The sequence below is a fragment of the Dermacentor silvarum genome, chromosome 9, assembly GCF_013339745.2.
Source record: "Dermacentor silvarum isolate Dsil-2018 chromosome 9, BIME_Dsil_1.4, whole genome shotgun sequence".
Taxonomy (NCBI): Eukaryota; Metazoa; Arthropoda; class Arachnida; order Ixodida; family Ixodidae; genus Dermacentor; species Dermacentor silvarum.
In genome coordinates this window covers 129,239,150-129,262,261 of record NC_051162.1, presented here as the reverse complement: position 1 = coordinate 129,262,261, position 23,112 = coordinate 129,239,150, and the positions used below count along the sequence as shown (strand labels likewise).

Here is a 23,112-nt window from a genome sequence, read left to right as displayed (position 1 = left end):
CTAAAATCAATAATCTTGGCAGCCATGCCAGTGCTTACGTGGTTGCAATATGTCGTTATAGCATGCTGTGCTTACTACTGGCAAATGCTTACTGCTGTTGCAAACAGTTGCATGCTAAGACTTTTACAAATGCAGTAGGCTTCCGTTAATTCGAGTCCGGTTAATTCAATCCCAGCCGAAAGTTACGGCCAAAGGTTCCGACCGGCACCCATGCATTTCTATGAGCCCAAACTTTCATTATTTCAATCCTAAAATTAACCTTCGCAGGATAACTTGGACTTGACAAGTCAACACATATGCCCCTGACCCCTATGGTGACCCTGATCGCGACCCCTTCAGTGACAGCGTGTGTCTCAGTTGAGCTTAGGGGTCAGTGAATGCATTGAACACATGTAAAAAAATTTCTTGTCAAAAAAGCCCATTCTCAGCCTGCCCTAAGAATATTTTTTTGCAATAATCGTAGCTCACAATTTCTGGTTACAGTATTTACTCAATTTTAACACGTGCATTTCTTTTTTTAAATTGGACCGAAAATTGCCTGTGTGTTGCAATCGAAGAAAAAACCTAAACCACCTTCGCAATGTTTGTATCCTTTACCGCATAACACAACCATATTGCGGCGAAGTATCCTTAAAATACCGTGTGGCGAAGCTAACTTTAGGGAACAGATCACCATTGTGAAACAATATTTCTGGCTAAAAAATCGGGTGTGCAATAAATTCGTACTTTTAGGAATTTTAATGTCATTTCTAAGTTAGCATTCTACTTTGGACACATACAAAGTGGGTGCACGTTTAATTCGGGGACGTGTTAGAATAAGGCAACCACTGCCAAATGAATCAGCGGTGTTTTTGGGCATTTTTCCTGCATCTTGTTTAATTCGACCCGCCAGATAATTAGATCAATTTCATCAGTCCCACCGGGTTGACGTCAAATTAATGGAAGTCTACTGTATGCAGAAGAGAAAGTGAGCAGCACAATGCATGACAATGATGCAGCACAATAGATGTCAGATGAACAATAGGTGCAACTTGCCAGGAAATGAACACTAAATTCGGAATTCAAATGTTACCTAGGGTTATCCCAGGTACACAGGGTAATTCAAAATGTTAGATCAGGTTTGGTAAAGCTGGGAAATTTGAGCACCGCTGACACCAAATGGTTGGCGTTACAGCCGACATTCCAAGGCAAAGCTGAGATGGCCCCGCAACAAAATTCACATGTGACAAGAACTTCAGGAGGCAATGGACACTGGAGCTGAAGGCAAGACAAAATCGGGTCAAGGAGTGAAAAGCTGGCAAGACAGTCTTGTGCAATCTCAAAACCAAGATGCTAAGCACCTTTAAATGAGGAAATGACAAGAAAATTAAGACATACTGGAGGGCTAGTTGGTTAATCATGATGAAAATATGGCAGCGCACTTCGATACAAGGACATAACACAGTGAACAGTGCTCGTGTTTGTTCACTGTATTACAACCTTGTATCTAAGTGCACTGCCATATTACATCAAGGAAAGCAAGAAAGATTATGCGAGTGACCCCATGCAGGAAATGAGATCTGCAGTCATTACTTGTCACGCAGGGAGCCGCATTCATGTATTAGTTGCTGCAGTGCGTTGCCTGTGGCCTCGATGACTGCCAGTGTTGACATGTTGTTCAAGTCCAGCTGGGCGCACAGGCTTTCTGCCAGCTTTCGCAGGCATGCATCCAGCAGGGCCCTTTCATCCTGGGAATAGAGCAGGACAGAACGGCACTCAGAGGAACAACTACGCCAACCAATATTACAATGAACATGGCATTCCAATGCGGCAACTACATATTACCACAGGCACCACAAACTACTATACTATACTATATAACCGTAAGAACGTCCTCGCGATTGACGTAGATCATGTGGCTCCGTTGGATACCTTGCGCAATGTCACAGAACACGATGGGATGGAAGCCTGCCCTCAAGATATCGCTGGGCAGGAAGCCAGCGGTCGTGTAATTTACGATGTTAACGAGATAATTGCTGAGACAGATCCGTCGGTCGTGATCAACCCAGCTACCTAAACCGCCGTCGACTTCCACTAATTCGACCCTGATGGGACCGACGAAATTGGTTTAATTAAACAAGATGCAAAAAAAAAAAAAGAAAGAAAGCTGGTTTTCTTTAAGTCAACTTTGCCACAATACGCTGGTGTTATTTGGTAAAGCATATGACAGCTGTGAAGGCGGCTTTGTTTTCCCATCGAATAGCACCACCCAAGCAATTTTCGGACAAATTTTCATGGAAAAACAAAAGACGCACGTTAGATCAGGTAAATACTGTAATAATTCATTGTGAGCTACCATTTTCACTTAAAAATTTTTTCAGGGCAGGCCAAAAATTAGCGTTGACAGGAGATGATACGTGTGCGACGCATTCTATGTACCATAAGCACCGCTGAGATGAATGCTGCCACTACTGAAGTCAACACATCAGGTCGCGACAGAGGTCAGGCATGTGTATGATGATCAGCCAAGTTTACATTATCCGGCGAAGGCTAATTTCTGGATCAAAATGACAAAAGGTTGGTCCCATAGAAATGTACTGGCGTCGGCCGAGACCTTCAGTCGAGATCGAATCATTAAGATTCGAATTAATGGAAGTCAACTGTACCTGTCGCAAAAGTTTCCAAGCCGAGACAATGGTGGCCAGCCACGATGTGGTGGACTGTGGTGGTGCAGCAGTTGCCAGAACTGAGTTGATATAACATAATAAACAACTATACTTCCGAAAGCCTCTACATCTAACATTGAAAAAAACGAAAGTGCCGGCACTATTACAATGCCTTAATGAGTATGTCCAGTGGCCTGCGATTCTTAACAGGTAGTGCTGGTCTACACTCAATACGATCCGAGTGGGCCAGCACTTGTTTGTTTTCATCACAATAAGTGATGAGCACACACACACACACACATTTTGCGACACTTGTGTGCTTGCATCTCGTGAGCTCTGCGTGCATATGTGAAATCGTAACAAGTGAGCACTTCCCAATTCATGACACTGTTTCATCTGTAGCACAGTGTTATTTTATATGAAACTAGTAGTAGCCAACACCAGATGTATGCACCTTAAAATTGTGTTTGGCTACTTGGTATGTTGTGGTTAATGTAGACACAGGCCCGAACAGACTAAACACAGAGGAGGACAGAAGTGGGGCCACCTGTGCTGTCTATGTCTTTTGTGTTTGCCTGTATGTCTGTGCAGACGTCCACCACAGGGATGTGGCCAGCGATTTCACACGAACGGTGTTGTGTTGGCAAGCTTTAAAACACAAATACAGAGACAACCTTACATCCCTCAACCATTGACTTCTAATGTGGAATGGTTAAGTTGGAACTGTTTCTGCAGTGGACTTACAACTTTGAAGCATTGTTGAGACATGTAGTTGCCAAAATAAAGAAAAATCACTAAAGAATGAAGGAGTTTAATAGTGGATTTCATGAATAGCTATCAATAGCGGTACACAACACTGCACAAAACGTCTTTTTATCCCCGAGTGCACACCGTGGAATACCTGTTTACAGTCACAAGCAAAAATCTAGAGACCATAGATGTCGTGAAGAAATTTGTATTCTTCGCAGTCTAGCCATGCAGGCTGAAATCAAGAGGTACATCCTAGAAACATTTGCTTGACCAATGCAATGCACTGGGACATTTCCACATTGCACGGCTGTACTGGGAGAAGTCTAACTCGTTTGCTGGATACCGTAGTCTCCAGACTTTTGCTCCCACATCCATGCATTCAGGTTATGTGCTATGACACACTCTATGCTGAAATGATGAAAGGAAACATGCCGACTGTAGCACTTGGCTACAAAGAAAACTCATACAGGTTTCTCAGAAAGAGAGCTTCACAGTTGAAGAAAAATTTGTCTTGGTCTGGGGAACGAACCCCAGACTAGGCTAGTAGAGCGCCCGCCTCGGCTGTGGGAGGTTGTGGGTTCGATTCCCACCGCAGCCGGGCACCCATTGGTTCAAATGGGCACAAGCGTACCCCAGCCTGGCGTTCGGCTTCCTACAAGGGTAATACGCTTGGGAAAGGAGCCTGCGCCCTGAATTCCCGTCGAAACCCTCGTGAGCGCAGAGGAAAGTGATGTTTGGGCTTCTCCCACAGCGGCCATTTCCCATGTGGCGCCCCAAGCACCTATTGATGCGGGGACGCCTTCGGGTTGAGGACAAACACACCTTTCCAAGCGTTGAGGTTCCATAATAGCCGAGTACCAGGCCGGGAGCGCGCTTGTAACTATTTTACCGGTAGGTACCTGGCAGCAGCACTTGCCTCCCACAGCCGCGGCAGGATGCTCGTCAACAACGCCGTCTGTGGTTGGACAAGAGGCGCCCAGAAACTAGTCCTGAAGTCTCTATTGGGCCCTCTTTCGAGATGTGAACCCCCACGACATCCGAGCACCAGGCCAGGGGACATCTCTACCCATTAGAAAAACCGTTGGGTTCCCGGCGGCACCGAGATTTGAACTTTGTACCTCCCGCATACGAGGCGGATGCTCTACTGCAAGGCCACCGCTGCGAACCAACGACCAAAGCATTTTCGAGCAGTTGCTCTACTAGCAGATAGCAGCCCGAGGCCAATTTAGTCCACAACTCAAAGCAATGGACACCGAATACGGCAAAGCAGTTCTGTAGAAGCTCGCGACGTGGAGGAAGGTTCATAGAAAGGGAAAACTGTCCCCTTTCATGCACCCACCTTGTAGCATGAAGCTACAAGCTTATTTATGTGTGCTGAGGTGACATACAAACCTTCTCTTCCTTGAGCTGACACTCCAGGCTTGCTCTCTCAGAGAGGACATTGCTGTGTTCTTCGACCAAAAACTGCATCTTGCTCTGGCACTTCGCTGCATTGCAGGAGATACACAAGGAGTGCAGAACTTGCATTATTGATTCACAATACAGGTCAGTACAATACAGTAGATATATGTATATGGCTAAACTATCACTTTATGAAACAATGACACGCACCAACCATTAGAGAAGCGTTAATAGAGCAACAATTAGGAATGCTTGAACCAACTGAAGTTCTAGTCTTTGTTCACAAAAGCAGAAAGATTGCTTTCATTGTTAGGTTTAGGGAGCAGGGGCCTAATGGCGTGGACTAGAGACGCTACCAAGCGCAGCAAGGAAGAAACGGCAACAGGCACCGCAGACAAACATATACAGTGGAATCTAAATGATACGGATCTCACGGGGTCCCGAAAAATATTCGTATTAGCCGAAATTCGTATCATCGAAACACAATTACAACTAGCTAAATTAAAGAGTCGGAGGTGAACTCACTCAGGCACACGCACGTAAAAAGCATTTACAGTACAGATTACTTATAACGTAACTGTGTATAGTGCAGAACAGGCTACAACGTGTCCTTTTCCGACTCCCGTTTACCCTTCCCATAGAACTCCATTTATACGCATACCGCTTACAGCGCAGCCGCGTGAGACGAAATACCGGTTATAATGTGGCTTCCGCTGGAAAATCTCGCCGACAAGGGCGGTAGCGAGCACGCTTCTCAACGATCGAGGTGCGCCTACCGACGGGAGAGGAGATCAACGAGGACGATGCGGAGGAGGAGCACGAGTCCAAGGGCGATAAAATCGTCGCCGCGCGCCGTATGTGCGAGTGAAAGCGCACCTTTCGTGCAGGGGACGCGCGCCTTCACGCACGGAGAGCGAACGCACAGCGGAGAGCAAACCCGACTTCCGTGACGGTCGCGCGCACCAGTCGAGCCCGGCCTTGCTTCCGTCGCGCGAAAAGCCGGGGGGGGGGGGGGGGGGGGGGGGGGCGACGCTGTGCTGTGGGGCACCAAATGCGTATCTTGCAACTGGGCGCAAGGGTAACTGGCGACGCAATCTCCCACGCGAAAGGAGCAAAGCGGGAAGGCAGTGCAGGAGGGGGGGGGGCGGCTTCTACTCTGCCAACAAATGCGTTCTTGTACTTTGCGCCTGTGCCGGCTGTCGGGGTTGAGCGCGCACCGTATCTAGAAAGCGATCTCCACACGGCTCCGACCTTTGTATGCTCTGTGCTTAGGCAGAGCATACAGTTTCCGTTGAAGCGATAGACCGCACTTCCCCACACCTGCGTGGGGAAAAGCGCAAAAGCAAGAAAAGCGCCACCGCGTCAAACTCTTCGCGCCCAGTCATGGCCTCCGCGCTGTCCAGCGCCGCGTCCGCGCCTCCGCACCAAAAGAGAAAAGGAGAAAGCACGTGACTGCCGCGCTGTTCTCTTTCGCGGCCGTCGCTGATTCAAACACAAAGAGAACAAATAGCAAGTTGTCCATGGCACTTGGTCATACAAGGATTATTGCAAAGCATCTCTACAAAGCATTCGTTACTAAACCAGAGTGCGCTGATGGCTCCCCGGTGCTGTCCCACAGACCTGATGTGGCTACATCATACAGCCACGGTTAACCAATGGGCAGGAGTATCGCACAGACTTTGGTGCCTGCTGAGCAACTCGTCTTTTGCTCCTATCGCACAACAGACAACAAAATCTGCGAGACACTGAAGAGATACAAGAACAGAACTGGAAACCACATCACAGCAACACAAGGGCTCACACTGCGAACACAGTGACCCAATTTCTGGACTGCCGAAGCATCGCTACGGTCTCCTTATCTGCCCTAGGACTTGAAGTGACATTGCAGTGACAAGGAGCAGGACACAATCCCTACCTAGTCTACCTCAATGAGCCCGCTTGCCGCCAAGATACTCAACTTAAAGGCGGGACTTTGCCCCCTTGCCATCTCCCCCCATTTATAGCTTCTAGCGTGCTAGCTGAGACGAAGAGAGAGAAAGCCACACATCAGTGTGATAACTTGGTTATACTTGATGGATTCAAATATATTTTGGGAGCACAAGATATGCGAGATGACATCCTGAATAGTAAAGCCATTCTATGATTAGTTCAAAATGTGTTTCAGGGTCCTTTTAAATGCAATGAATTTCATCCAAATCGGTTCAGCCTATTTAGAGAATTTCCGTGTTTCCCATGTATTTAAATAGGAAAATCTGAGTCACCCTAAAGTAAGGCTTCTTAACACAGTCACCTGACCTTAAAAGTGAACAATTTTGATGAGCTTTGCCATGCTATTATGTTGCATTGCCACATGAGAATGCATTTTCACCTTGATGTTGCTTTTCTGTGCTTTCTGATACAATGTACAATCTATACTTTCTATTCAAATGGATATTCTTTCTGGGGTTTAACGTGCCAAAACCAGTTTTGATTACGAGGCACACCATAGTGGAGGGCTCCAGATTAATTTTGACCACCTGGGGTTCTTTAACGTGCACTACAACGCATGCTCACGGGCGTTTTTACATTTCGCCTCCATCGAAAATGCTGCCGCCGCGGCCGGGATTCGATCCCGCGATCTCGTGCTCAGCAGCGCAACGCCTTAGCTGACTGAGCCACCGCAGCGGGTATATTCAAATGGCTGATACCTTCACAAACCATAGTTCAAGTAGTGTTGCTATGCATCTTTCGGTTCTGAAACAAAATGATGTCTTTTTTTTTTTTTTTTTTTGCATGCAGCAAATCTCACCGTTGTCGGCTGTGAGAGCCTCAACATGCTTCTGCAGATCACCAAGCTGTTCTTCCAGAGAAATCTTGGTTTCCACCGAGTCCTCATAGAGCTGCGACTACATAAAATTGAATGCTTCAGTCGGCACACAGTCCTATCTTATATGCTATAAGTACTAAAGACATGCATATACACAAAGCATCGAGTTAAAGTTCTGCTCAAATTTATGTCACTGAGCAATTTAATCAATTCGCTGACCATAGTAGTATTGATATCTTATTGCTCAAGCAAAAACTGTTACAAGTAATGATCAGTTTCATCCAACAGGTAAGCACTAGCATCTTTAGCACTAGGAAGTGCTCATGCATATGTCTGTGAGTGCGTATGTAGTACAGTCATACCCACTACATATGTCGAACTCTGAAAAAAATGGGAATTAATTCAATAAAGAACTTTTTAAGGAATACACGCAAGGTGCCTCGAGTGGCAGGTCGCGCGGCAATTTTGCGTGTATTCGCGGGTTTCTTTCACGCTCGGGAAAACACTTTTATATGTAGAACATATTGGGCAACAGAAAGCTGTATCGGGACTTTTTCATGTTGCTCTACAATTTTCTCATTGACACTTTTTATCTAATTACAATATTTGAGAAGTTGATTAATTAGGACTAACTATGTAATTGGGTAGAATGCAAAAAATAACCTCATAATCCCAGTATCTCGAAGCGACTGCGAGCAATATTACTTTGGTTCTGTCCAGCTACGTGGCATTTGCATATTTTTAAATCTTGGTGCATGATAGTTGGGACACCCTGTATATTGAATCATAATCAAGTACTATCTGCCGTAAGACCGTAGAGGCTTGGGCTAGTCTGTACATACTCGAGAGGGAAACAGCGTGAAAAAACACGACAAGAAGACAGTGATTATTACTTAATTCCTATGTGGAATGATTTGTAAAACATTATATATTGGTATTAGCCAATTTGACAACGCAGGATGCAGTACGTCGCAGTAATACGATCTAAAGAGCTCTTCACTGCGAGCCTAGAAATCAGTGCAGCTTTCTTTACCCACACCACTAGCATAATATTCTTCGCATTAGTTGAAATCATTTTAATTTTCACTCCCGAAGATTCAGGAAAGCACATAGAACACGTGCGACCGAGACTAGCAAAAAATATTTGTGCCGGCCGTGACGTGCCCAAAGCAAACGCATCTTAACCACTCATCCACTTAAACTTAACCTTAACACTTAACCACTCATCAGAGGATAGCTGCTAGTCATTTACCGTCTCCTCTACTAACAAGGTACGATATGCATTAGCTTAACGCTAGTTAAGTCAAATATGCGACCGCTAATTGCGAACAAAAATGCCCGCTTTGAAACCCGCACACCAACCGCTGTGCCTCCGCGCCCGGGGAGCGGTCTTGCTGGCGACTGCAGTGCCGCCGCTGCTGTCATGATTGCTTGCAACACTCCGCCGCCGCCGTTGCGCTCACCTCCCCCTTCTAGCCACCGTAATGGCAGCTTCTGCCGTTTCAGGACAGTGTTAAAACAAAGGCAGGGTGCAAACAAGCATAGCAAAGCAGTGGGCTTCTTCGATTTTCGGAGTTCTGGCAGCCCGCTGGCAGCCAGACGGCAGCCAGCTAGTTCTAGTTCCGATAGGAAGTCATGTGGGCTGGGACCCCAAGACAACCCGGGGCTGCCCGAAGTTTGCAAAATCGAACGCCGGGACAGCGCTGGCTGCGGGAGAAATGTAAACATGCTGCCTGACTGGCGTGGGAGGCGCGCAAGCGGCGCGCGCAGCGTAGTCGGCCTATTTCTGCGTTGCCACCTTGGAAATATGTAGTTGCATTCAGGAATACGATCACTTTTGCGAGATTTTGCGCGACTCGGCACAGGACGCGCACTGTGCAGCTCACTTTGCACAGCGCAGCACAACAAACAGCGTGCGACGCGTCCGATTCCAAGACGCGAAATCACACCTTAGTGATCGCTAGAGTGATCGCTCGAGGATGCTTGCTCGTATAGCGATCACGTAGGCCACCAGCGAAATTTGACATCATTTGACAAAACACGAAAAAGCAGGATATCGGGTACGTCTTATATGCATAAAATTTAGTACATGCATGAATTCGATTTCAGAAAGTTTGTTTCGGCTGATGGTGCTCCCGTGCTGAAGAAGCTGGGGCTGCAGCTGGCGCGTGAAAATGCACGCCACCTGTAACCCGCAAAAAGCTTCACACGAAAAGTAGTATTGGTCGATCATGAGAGCAATAATAAAGCTAATGTACGTGTGGTCATTACTCGTCTCAACCAGCGCATTCCTTTAACATCAATGGCCGATATATAGTTAGAACGCATTGGTTTTGAGCTGCCACCCAAGATACGACGAATAGACAGAGCGAACACGGGCTAGCTGCGATGCCTACGCTAACTGCAGAAAAAAAGACATATTGCCGCATATACGCGAGCAATGTGAAAACGGATACCACCAAAAAAAGACATGAACTGAAAAGGCACCGCAATGTGCCGGAATGAGTGTCTACAACTTCGACAACTTGCACGGAACACGATGAAGATACCATGCAAGCATGAATGAGAGCGCAGCACGCTGTTCACGGCCGAGAAGAAGCCTTCATGGGACACAAACAAAAGAAAGCATCAAATGTTTTGCCACCGCTCGTATGGCACCGCCTCGCAAGGTGAAACGGTGCGTCAGAATCCTAGTAAGATAACGCTAGAAGTAATGCAATGAGCGATCCACGCACCGCGCTGACATCGGCAATCACTCCAGAGACACGTACACGAGCACCTTCCGAGAAAGTCCAAAAGCACGCCAGCCGGGGCAGCGCGTGCTAGCGTTCGACGCAAGCCAGTTGGCTGAGCAAGGTAAAAGTCCTCAAGCGCCCGCGTTGCAATCCGTCAAGTCCCCAAAAAGATGGCGGCGAGCGCTCATCGCCTCTTTTGTCATCTGCTAGCCAGAGAACTTCCAGAGAGCTGCCAGACCAAAATCGTCTTTGCTGGTTCTGGCAGCCTGCGGGTAGCCAGAACCCTCCAGCCAGAGTAAAACGAACGTGCGGCGAAAGTGCGTCACGCGGTGGACGGAGCAACCCGAGAAAAACGAAGGCGCTCTGGCTGGCTCTGGCAGCCCGCGGATAGCCAGAAATGCAGAATCGAAGAAGCCCAGTACGGAAACACCACACACACAATTGAACAATTGGGTCAACGTCTGATGCTCTCCCAATGTGCACGCAAGGAAACCAAAGTTTCAAAGTCATGGTGCAAAAAAGCCAACTTCTTGAGGTGTTTCACGTTGCCCTAACTTCGGTCTATCAAGCGTTGCGGTTATTTTCGTTTATGTAGCCATAGATTTTCATTGACATTTAAGCTTTGTAGTGCTCGAAAATCGTTTGGTATAAAGAATAATTCAGTTTACCCAAGTTTAATATGATTGGGTTTGACTGTATCCATGTTTGAAATTCACCGAGGTTTGTTACATCAGACCACCCGACATCGTTACCCTTCCTGATCAAGAAAATAAATTCAGAGTGTGCAACTACAAAAACAGTCTGAACTGTTTCAAACCAACAATGCCCAGTTACATTTCGAGCAAATCGTCACTATTTGACCAGGCCTTCACTTTTTTTTGAAAGAAGCCTGTTTGGAAGAAAGAAGACTTATCTATACGATACCTTCGCATCCAACTCCTTTCTGCAGATATCAAGTTCCAAGGTAAGGTCACGCATTCTGCTCTTGACAGTTTTGACTGGAAGTACGAGGGAGGAATGAACCACAAGTAAACTTTAGTGTCAAAGCATACAGAATCCATGAAAGGGACAGAGATATCAACACTTTACAAGCAGTAATTACCCCACGCCAGACTGCACCTCTATTATCTAACGGAAAATGCCACAGTGGATTTTAATCCACCAGATGACCAAGAGTAATCTTTTCACCAAAATGTGCAGGTCAGCGATGAGTGCTCGGCCTTTCATAATTTCAAGTGGCAGTGTGCTCTCAGCGTCAGACATTTACAGGACGTGGGTTCTATAAGAAAGGTAATTTTTTCATGCGGTACAGCCATACTGGCCATCAAGGAGCAGACCAGTGTGCTGGTCGTACATACTACCGCAGGTTTTGGATATGTAATACAGAATAAACGCACAGTGGAAATTGAGCTTCTCAGATCCTGCACGCTGTAATCTTTCTGACACGATGACACACACACACAACTCCATGCCATGTATGCGCATGTCTGCAAACATTTGTTCAGGACAGTTGTTAAATTTGCAAGGGCGAACTGACTGTGCCCAACCCACAGAAGGAAGCGATGCCTGTCACAGGCTGCAGTGGACATGACAAGCAGAAGGACTGCACATTTTTTTTATTATTTTTTTTTTCAGCATGGAGCAGGACAAAGAACGAGATGAGGACAACATGGTGCAAAGAATATGTCAAATGCTTATCCCATAAGGTGTGATCTGGCTGGCTTTTGCTTCTTCTGCAATTTGTCTCGGATTGCAGCCACACTTGTGCGCATTATCCTTGTCTGATCCTTCGTCCCATTTCATACAACAACAACATGGATTAAATGGATCAACTCTCCAAGATGAATAAGAGTTTTCTGTGGTATGAAAATGATCACTAAGCACCACTTGCTACTTGACAATACACGAGATGTTTATATTCTTAACTGCCTCCCAACTTCATTTCTTACTTCAGGTTTCACGAGCAACAAAAAGGTTTATCTGAATGGAAACTCACTCTCTGACAACGCCTGCTTCACATCCTTCTTACAGTCATTCAGGAGATTTGGAATGTTCTGCAATCAAGCAGTACAACAATATTCACAACTCATTAATACTCTCTGTTCTTCACAATGTGTGCACACTGCAAGAACATTGGTTCTGCTTTAAACTCACTAGGCCACATAGCAAATTTTGGTTATATGCTGCAAGTTGTTACGTGCCCTCTTGGAAGTGTTCTACTGCAAATATTTCTGAAATTGGTTCATTAATAGCCGAGATAGAAATATGGCGGTGTCACAAACCCATAATTTCAGGAGGCAAGCGTCACCGCTAAGAGCGACTCTCTCCACTTACCCCGTCTGGCCTCCGCAAGTGAAATTCCCTCCCTGCGTTCTCCCATGCCGGGGCTGGAGAATCGCGTAATGCATACAACACGAGCCCTGCCTCTTTTTATTCTTTCGTGCTGTTTTTTTTTTTGGCGCGCGGCACACTTCCAGTGATGGCCACGAGTGAGTTGCATTTGTCTTGTCTCGCGCAGCGCACAGTTTTGTACGCTGTGCATGAGAACACTCGACTAGCGGTATAAGTCAGTGCAGCATGAACGGTGAGGCAGATGCAAGCGGATCACAGAGCACGATCGCGCGCTGGAACACGGTAGACAACTGCACAACGTGGGAACAACCAGACGAAACGGAAGTACATCTCTCTTGCTGCGGTGCAAAGCAAAACAAAAACATGCAGACATTCGGTTTGTGTGTTTTATCATTTCTGTGAACTTTATTTCGTGTCTACTGAAGCAACAGATTACACAAATAACAGATGTTGCCTTGAATAATTCCTGAAGTGCCACGTGTGAATACGAGCAACGTCACAGCATATACATGCACGTAGGCACACTTGCTGATGTACGTCATCCTCCCCGTCTTGGAGCGCAGCGTCCGCAAGGAGAAGGGAAAATGGTGTTTAGTTTGAAATTTCAGCTGTTTCTGCGGCACGTAGCGATGCAATTCTTAGCAGACACGATTGTGAATGCGCATTGTATTCACAGCACTTGTCAGCTTAAAATGGCCACACATGCAGAGAGGCCCTTTAAGGTTTTGTGAAATGTAGCGTGGAATACACTCGAAAAAAGTGATCCTGAACCCATCTCAAAATCTTGAACGACCAACAAAAATTGAGTTCCTCCATTTTCCTTGTTCTTCTCGATCATGGCATAGCAAGGACCTCGAATTTGGCATTCTTAATGCCATGAGATAGAAGAGTTAATAGGCCAGACGCATGGTCCTATGATCACGTGACACCTGTAGTTATAAGGGTGTTTCACGTCCCCCACCTTGACTGTGAGCAGTGCTGCTTAACACCCCCAGGGCTAACCTTGTCCACAAACGCCCAACAAGGGGGTCGGACAGATGGTGCCGTGGTATACTCAATTGGTAAAGCTCCGCATGCATGGCCCGGGGGATGTGGGTCCCGTTCTCACTTACAAGTTATCTTTTCATCCATTTTCAGTTTCCATTATTTGATCATTTAAACATTTCAATGAAACATATCAATTAACTTTCACCAAAGCTTTCCTTGGATTCATTGTCTGTCACTTCGTAAGGTTGTGATCAACTGCACCTGTTATGCAGTAAAAATTATATTAGCCAGATATTACAACACTGGGTGTTGTGGCCAATCCAGAATTTAAAAAGCCAAGTTGGTATACGTACATTGTTGCAGTCTTCCAACAGCCTCATATTCTCCATCAGCTCGTCCTTCCTTTTATGATCTTGCCGTCAAAAATAGAAAAATAAAAATGAAAAGGAGAGTAGAAGAGATATTATCACTGCTCATAATAATCAGTTTATTTAAGTCTATGAGAGTGCAAAGGCCACTCCCAAAGACCTGTAATTACCCATGTGCTGTATCCCACAAAAATCTACCTTACGGAAATTTTCGAATCATTAATTCTGCAGAACAAAGGACAAAAACTACGTAAACATAAAAACGACAGGAGCGTGCCCTCGTTGGTCCTGTCATTTCTGTGTCTTATAGCCTTCGTCTTTTGTGCTGAAAATCTAAATGAATGAATACTAACTTACGCAATTTACCGTTCTCCTATTCTTAAACTCATAACTTCACCTAACCCTCTGCTACCTGACTGTACTTTCCCTGCCTTGGCATCCATGCCGTTACTCTGATACACCACCAGTTATTTGCTACATGTGCTACCATCACAACACCAGTTCTTCCTCATAGGGTGAAATTTTTAGACCTTCCTTTCTTATTAAACCATTTCCTAACCTTATGTGAAGAGCCCTTCATGCCTTCTAGCCATGAAGTACCAATGAGAGAAACAAGCTAATTCTGGAAGCTCCCTTGACCAGTCCTCATAAAAGGAGTGCTTTCATTATGTAAGGAATGGACTTGCCCATATGGATTCAAGGGCGTCCATCATAAGCCCCACACAAACGCCTTTATTTATAAAAAGAAAGATGCTCGCCAAATATTTTTTACACAAATGCAATAAAGCACAGACATGTGGATACATTCTTCCAATTGTCTTTACGTAATTCATGTGAAAAATTGCCACAGACAAGGTGAACATGTTATGTGACCTGGAAATAACTGTACGACTTCACCAGAACAGCTGCTTTCTAAATATCTCATTTTCTCTTGTAATACAACCTTTTACCAGGAAATTAATGAAAATAGAGTTTCGAAAGTATACTATATAATCAGTACTTATAGACTGATTAAGTGTTTTCCTTGAAAGTCCCTTTAAGGGTGTCTCAGTGAGGGAGTTTTCAGAATTGACACAAGGCGGCCTAACCACAATAAAAGATTTCTTTACAAGGAAGGTTTCAGAATTTGGGAGATTTTCTCCCCAATCCATGCTGCTATCCTTTTGTGTCTTATCATACTGTGCCTACAACTTTCACTTATTACCCAGATTAGATGCAAGCCAAATAGCGAATGACGCATAGGGATGACCTTCAGACTCTAGCAGAAACGTTTTCTGTTTTGTACAAAAAGCAGGCACCCAGCTACCCGTCATACAAAACACCATTAAAAAGAAATGTGCACAGTTAACTTCTGATACTCACACTCTGTTAGTTTCTTCAGCAAGTCTTGATAAGAGACAGTTGCATCTTCTACCGCAAGTTCCAATTCTGCGACCCTGCAAGTAAGGGATCAAAAAATTAGCCCATTTACATAGAAAAGTTTAGATACAGTCAGGTCAGGTTAGTTCAAACTTCTGCAACTTTTGTTTTGTTTTGATAATTGGAGCATTGAATAGCCTGAAGCTGACAAAATATGGCTGCCAAGAGAATTACGGCATACTTTATGCATTCACATGCACAAACACATGGCCATGCTCAAACAGGTGTACAACCAAAACAGATGTGAAAACAGATGTACACATGACCCATGGTGTAAGAAATACACTTTAGGTGTTGACACTCCGCCCCATCACTGCAGCTGCGTGGGGGGCGCTGCGGCTCAGGGGCCAATGGGGCGTGGCTACAGCGAACAGCTTTGCCGCAGCGGGCTGCAAGTGTCAACACCTGAAGTGTATTTTTACACCATGACATAATCCGACCACTTTTGCGGTGACCTCGTTGCTGGCCTTCCGTTACACAGTTTCCTATTAAGGTGCACAGCAGCACAGATGTTGTTACATCTATGAAGCCCCATTTACATAAAAACTATTTACACACCGCATTCAAAATAGGAACAGCACTGGTCAAAACTCGGATAATTAAAACATATGGTTACGGTGCATTCGGACAGGACCGGGCGCTCAAAGGAGAGATGAAGAGGAAGTAGTAGACTATCTACTGCAGCTGTGACCTTTGTAGCAGCCTGCGCATTTACCGCTAACATTTCCCCGGGTAAATTGTTGTATATACGTTTGTGCATCGGGCTTCCGCTTCATAACATTTGGTGGAGGTGCGGGGTAATCGACTCGTAACGAAGCTTCGCAGTGGCCACTGCTTCGGTTCTTCACCGATTTCGCAAGAGATGGTGCCTGGTTTGGCAACGCCTGCGTCGACTGTCATAATCACACATCCTCGTGATGCAGGAACTTTCTGAGGCACAGAGGGCGCCGAGGTCGATGACTGGCTGGAGATGTATGAGCAGGGTGAGCAGCCACAAGAAATGGGATCCCACAGTGATGCGGACGAACATAATTTTTTTACTTGGCGGAAATAGCACAAGTGTGGTTTCAAAACTACGAAGAACTCCGTGACTGGGAGACCTGCAAGCAGAAGCTGCGAGATCTCTTTGGAAAACCATTGGGTCGGAAGGTCGTTGCCAAGAAAGAGTTGGCATCACAACTTCAAATGTCCACCGAAGGTTACGTCACCTATACACAAGATGTGCAGGCACTCTGCCGCAAGGCAGACTCTGGAATGCCAGAGTCTAGCAAAGTCGGGCATGTCCTAAGAGGTATCGCCGATGACGCCTTCAACATACTGATTTGCAAGAACTGTACTTCAATTAACAACATTATCACGGAGTGGAAGCGTTTCGAGCAGGCGAAAAGCAGTATCAGTCATTTGCACCACTAATACACCAATACAGCTGCAACATCATCCTGTGAAGACTGACAGGACTATCCTTCACGGCAGCAGCAGCCTTCAGCGCAGCTGACGAAGATTGTGCACCGTGAGCTCGAAGCCATGGCTACTATCTTGTACGCATCTGAAAAGCCGACGTTCGGTTTCATCTCATGCGATTGTCCAGCCCGCGCCGATATTGCGGCCTAGGCCAATCTAGGCCAATGGCACGAGGCGAAACCAAACGTCGGCTTTTCGAACGCGTACAAGATAGCGGTTATGTGTCCTACGGCTCTGCACCCACCTGTCAACGATACATGCGCTCCTATGGTTCCCCTTGTTCAGGCTATTGTGTGCCAAGAACTTGCCAATGTCGGCTTTCAATCAGTTTGCACCATGGCCAGTTCCCGTCCAACCAAACGTCCTGTGCATACCCAAAATCAATGGATCCCTCGAGGTTCTCGCAACTTGGCAGAGTGGCGAACGCCGGATGACCGACCTATTTGCTTCAGTTGTCGCTGCATTGGTTACATCGCCTGACACTGTTACAACCACTGGTCTGCGGGGCCATTTTCGAACAGCCCTCGTCCAGACGAGGGTTTTCGCCATTTCCAGCCACAAGCCGAGCAGAACCTGCACGCCACCAACGGTATGACCACATAGCGCTGTTGTTCACTGTCACCGAGCAGTCACCAGCCCCGTTCACCGCAAAGTCGTCGCCCGTTGCTCAGGTCACCCCAGTCCCTTCACCTGTCGCTGTCTTTCCGACCTGGGCACGTACCTCCGGAAAACTAAAAGATGCAGCACCCGGAGGTGACACTGCATTGTCGACGTCTCCGCCAAAGCCTCTTAGCCTGCCAGCCAGATACAATATAGTCCATGCACAAGTTGACGTTGTATACGCCCCAGCGCTTGTGGATAGTGGAGCCTATATCTCGGTCATGAGAAATCATCTTCGTTGTCGCCTGAAGAAAGTCCTTACACCTGCCGCATCCCATGTTAGCAGGGTCGCCGATGGAGCAACGCCCATTATCCTTGGCATGTGTGCTGCCCGAATAACTGCTGCTGGTTTCAACAGTTCCGTTTTATTTGCTGTTCTTGAACGGTGTTCCCATGACTTCATCTTCGGCCTCGACATTTAATCGGACCATTCAGCACTGATTGACTGCTCTGCTGGCCTCCTCCAACTCATGCTGCCTAATCACTGCTGCCCTCCAAAATCAGCTGAGCCTCATTTATGTTCTGTAGACTTCGTACAGCTGCCGCCTCAAGCCGCCATGTATATACCTTTGACATGCTTCCCATATGTTCCCGACAGTCACTATGTGCTGACTCTCCTGCTATGTTCTCCTGCTATGTTCTCCTGCTATGTTCTCCTGCTATGTTCTCCTGCTATGTTCTCCTGCTATGTTCTCCTGCTATGTTCTTCTGCTATGTTCTTCTGCTATGTTCTTCTGCTATGTTCTTCTGCTATGTTCTTCTGCTATGTTCTTCTGCTATGTTCTTCTGCTATGTTCTTCTGCTATGTTCTTCTGCTATGTTCTTCTGCTATGTTCTTCTGCTATGTTCTTCTGCTACGCACAGTTGCCGTTCCCGATACCATTGTGACTATTTCCGAAAACTGTGTATTCCTTCCCGTTTTAAACTTTGGTTCATGTACGCAAGTTATCCCGGAAGGCATATCGCTCGGCACCGCTTCTCCGATCGATGATACTGTGATCTCTGTATTGGATGTTTCGTCGTCTGCAGCCACCTGCTGTCCGATCAGTTCCGCAAGATCCAATCCCAACATATTTTCAAAGATGATCTCTCATGACTTGCTTTCCGAACAGGCTGCAAATCTCTTGTCACAACCTGGAGTCTTATCATGTCGCCTTTGACTTTGAGAATCGCCCACTGGGACAGACTTCCACTGTGACCCATAAGATTAATACCATTGATGCTAGTCCCGCCGACGTCCTTATATCGCGTGTCTCACAGAACACCATGTTATCCAAGCTGAAGTAGACAAGATGTTAACCAAAAGTGTAAGTGAGCCCTCTTCAAGTCGTTGGGCATCGCCGGTTCTCTTGGTCAAAAAGAAGGATGGCAGCTGGCGATTTTGTGTCAGCTACTGTCAACTGAACAAGATCGCACAGAAGGAATGTGTACCCTCTCCCGCAGATTGATGACGGTCTCGACTGCCTTCATGGATCCAAATACAGTGTAGACAGCTTATAACATAAGTCGTCGTTTTCGCCAGTGAGCTGGCGAAAACATAATCGCGATGTAGCCGGTGCTCTTCAAGCTCAACAACTTTGCACCGAGTCAAAACGAAACAACTGTTTTCTGCAACCGCTGCGGAAAAAACCTTGACCGCTATCGACGCGATTATGAACGGCGACTTTGCGGTGCTGAAGGCACGCGCCCAACGCATGCACCGAGTCTGGACGAATTAACTACCATTCGCTGCAACACCTGCAGTCGAAACCATGGTCGCTATCTATGCGATCATCGATGGCGACTACACAGTTTTTTTAGGCACGCGGTCGACGCGCGTACCGAGTAAAAACGAAACTACTGTTCACCGCAACCGCTGCGGAGAAAACTGCGGCCGCTATCGACGCGATCGTGGATGACGACTATGCAGTTACGAAAGCCTGCGACCAACGCGGTGTTATGCGCGGTGGTAAACGTAAGAATACAGGCTTTAAAGACACAAATAGGCTCGAAGTGTTCCGGCATTGCTGTCATTCACGTACGATTTCAACTGATGGCTATTGCGATGCGAACTCCGCCGCTTCGTTTCGGTTGGACGCTAGCGCCGTTCTTGCTCTTTTGCGTCGCACATTTGCGGTACTCCCCGCTCACCGAGCTCCGAAAGTACCGTATATACTCATGTAAGGGCCGCCCTCGTGTAAGGGTCGCACCCCTACTTTGAAAGGAGAAATTTCAAAAAAAAAGTTCGAAAAGTCCCGCCAGAACGGTGTAGTTAGTTCAATCGAAACTAGATGGCGCTGCCAGTTTTCCGCTTCCACCGGTCAAGCCGTTGAGCTGGTTGAGCCAATGCCGCCTTGGTTGAGCCAATGCCGCCTTGGTTGAGCCAATGCCGCCTTGGTTGAGCGTTGGCGTACGGCGCCATGATTGCTTTGTGTGGTGCATCATTTGCATCGTGTCGCTGGCGAACTGGTGTCACTCTCTCAGTAGTAGTGAGCCCTGTTTGAGCCAGCGCAGGTGACGGAAGATGGGCTGGCATTTGAGATCGTTCACTGCTTCATTTAAACTGCAAGTGACTGAATATGCCGAGGAGCACAGCAAGCGAGAAGCTGGACGCAAGTACGACGTAGACGAGAAGCGCGTGCATTACTGGATAAAGCAGAAAGATGCCCTCGCCGCTACCAACAGGAGCCGAAAGGCGTTTCGCGGCAAGAAGTGCAAATACCCGGAACTCGAAAGTGAACTCGTCAAATATGTCATCGACACTCGAAATGACGGCTACACTGTATTAACTGACATGGTACGCGTGAAAGCCCTGAACATCGCTCGCCACATGGAAATACCCAAGGCACAATTCAAGGCAAGTCGGGGGTGGGCTACGCAGTTTATGAACCGGAACCAGCTCTCTATCTGCCGCAGAACTGAACTGGGCCACTTGACTGACCGCGTCAAGGACCAACTCGCCACGACTCGCACGGACTTGGCCAGTATTCCTGGAGGGCTAACGAGTGTGCTGCAGCCGCTTGATGTCTGCATTAACCGTCCTTTCAAAACGGAATTTCGCCGATGCTACTCAGAATGGATGGCTGGAGGCCATCATGAGAAGACCCCTACGGGACGGCTGAAGCGGGCATCACTCCAACAAGTGTGTGCGTGGATTTTGAGTGCGTGGCGTGCCGTGTCATTGGAAACAGTTGCGAAAAGCTTCAAGGTAACTGGAATTTCGAACAGCATGGACGGTACTGAGGATGATCGTCTCTGGGGGGATGCAGACGCCGAGGCAAGCTCTTCCGAGGGCGAGGACAGCGATAGCGACATGGAATCGTAATAAAAACATTCCTGGCATGTCATTTGCGACTCTCTTGCACACTTCTACTGCTGCGGAAACAGTATAGACCTTTGGCGAGCTGTTGTCGGCCTGATTCGTGTAAGGGCCGCACCAAGCAAAAATTTCGAAAAAAAAAAGTGCGGCCCTTACACGAGTATATACGGTAGTCGGAATTAACCGATGTGCGGCCAAAGAAGTCTGAATTAACGAGAGTTTGATTGCATTGAATAATGCATATGCCGGCCGGGAGCACGCACCTTGTTGAGAAGCGTGCTCGCTGCCGCCTTTGTCGGCGAAATTTTTCCGCGGAAGCAGCATTATAACCGGTATTTCATCTCAAGCGGCTGCACTGTAAGCGGTATGCGTATACATGGAGTTCTATGAGAGGGTAAACGGGAGTCGGAAAAGGCCGCGTTGTAGCCAGTTCTGCACTATAAACAGTTACGTTATAAGTGGTCTATACTGTATTTCTCTTCAATTGACCTCCCATCCGGTTATTGGCAGATTTCAGTTGATGAAATGGACCGTGAGAAGACCGCTTTGGTTACAACGGACGGCCTTCACCATTTCAGGGTTATGCCTTTCCGACTTTGCAATGCCCCCGCAACGTTCGAAACAATGATGAACTCTCTCCTTCGGGGATTTAAGTGGTCCACCTGTCCATGTTAATTGTACAATGTCATCGAACTTTCTCCTAAGTTTGACAGCCACCTCAGTCACTTGGTTGCCATTCTTTAAGTCTTTAGGGAGGCTGGCCTTCAACTTAACTCGTCTAAGTGCCATTTTGGACACAGTGAAGTCAAGGTTCTTGGCCACCTTGTCAGTGCTGCCGGTATACATCCCGATTTTGATAAGATTCATGCAGTCAACAACTTTCTGTACTGTGCTCAGCTAAACATGTTCGCAGCTTCGTGGGCTTATGCTCCCATTTTCCTTGGTTTGCTCCAAACTTTGGATACCGGGCCACTGACAGACCTTCTCAAGTAGGACACTGCATTCTTTTTGGGCCGTGAACAAGCCGACGCCTTCTACACCGTCATCCGCTTGTTGACAACGCCTACGATATTAGGCCACTTTGATCCATCTGTACCAACTCAAGTTCGCACAGACGCCAGTGGCCATGGCATAGGTGCTGCCTTGCCCAACAGCAAAACGGAGACGAGCGCATGATTGCCTACGCCAGTTGCCTCTTGTCCCCTGCAGAGTGCAATTTTTCTATCACCGAGCATGAGCGACTCACTCTGGTGTGGGCAGTGGCTAAATTTCGCCCTTACTTGTTTACCTGCCCATTTTCTGTCATCATGGACCACCATGCCCTGTGCTGGCTATCGTTCATGAAAGACCCAACTGGCCGCCTTGGTCGCTAGGCACTCAGACTCGAGGAATATTCTTTCTTGTGAAGTACAAGTCCGGCCCCTTACATCTGGATGTCAACTGCTTGTCTCATCACCCCGTCGATCCTCCTGACAATGACGAACAGAATGCCGACACTTCTCTTCTGGCCATTTCCGACTTTCGTGACATCGTTACTGAGCAGCAAAAGGACGACTATCTACGGTCGATCATCGAGCGCTTGACTTCTGGCCAATCAGATCGCTCAATCAGAATGTTTGTGCTCCATGATGACATTCTTTACCGACGCAACATGAGCGCTGATGAACCATATTTACCGATAGTTGTCGTTCGTCACCTCCGTTCTACTGTTCTTGCCGAGCTCCATAACGCACCCACTGCCGGACACATTGGCACCTCCCGCACTTACGACAGAGAGCGACGTCGCTTCTTCTGGCCAAGGCCTGTACTGCTCTGTGCAGCGTTAGGTTGTAGCTTGCGACGTTTGCCAGCAGCGAAAGAGGCCATGTGTGCAACCTGCTGGCCACCTTCATCCAATCGATGTTTCCAAGGAGCCTTTCTTCTGTGTCGGCAAAGGTCGGCATAGACCTTATCTTCATGGCCCCTTCCCCCCCATCCATACACGGGAACAAATCAATAGCCATTGCAACAGACTATGCGACGCGCTATGCTATTACATGTGCCCTGCCCACCAGCTGTGCTACAGATGTAGCAGACTACTTCAGGACGCGATTCTTCACCATGGTGTATCAAGGCAGCTGCCGACAGATCATGGCCACTACTTCCTGTCCCAAGTTGTCAAAGACATACTTTATTCCTGCTCCCCCAAACACAAGCTCGCAACCGCATATCACCCCCAAACGAACAGACT

At 47.1% G+C, this 23,112-nt stretch overlaps 1 protein-coding gene across 12 annotated transcripts in view; it reads right to left on the bottom strand.

Moving 5' to 3' along the window:
• The window catches only part of LOC119464288 (myosin-3), an 80,457-nt gene that overhangs the window by 46,668 nt on the left and 10,677 nt on the right, over positions 1 to 23,112 (bottom strand). For all 12 annotated transcript variants that reach the window (XM_037725195.2, XM_037725194.2, XM_049655613.1 and 9 more), the window contains 7 exons: positions 15,407 to 15,480; positions 14,030 to 14,088; positions 12,334 to 12,391; positions 11,262 to 11,335; positions 7,585 to 7,681; positions 4,788 to 4,882; positions 1,573 to 1,727 (listed from right to left, as the gene is read on the bottom strand). In XM_037725195.2, coding sequence (XP_037581123.1) covers positions 1,573 to 1,727; positions 4,788 to 4,882; positions 7,585 to 7,681; positions 11,262 to 11,335; positions 12,334 to 12,391; positions 14,030 to 14,088; positions 15,407 to 15,480 — 612 coding nt within the window. The remainder of the gene's footprint in view (positions 1 to 1,572; positions 1,728 to 4,787; positions 4,883 to 7,584; positions 7,682 to 11,261; positions 11,336 to 12,333; positions 12,392 to 14,029; positions 14,089 to 15,406; positions 15,481 to 23,112) is intronic.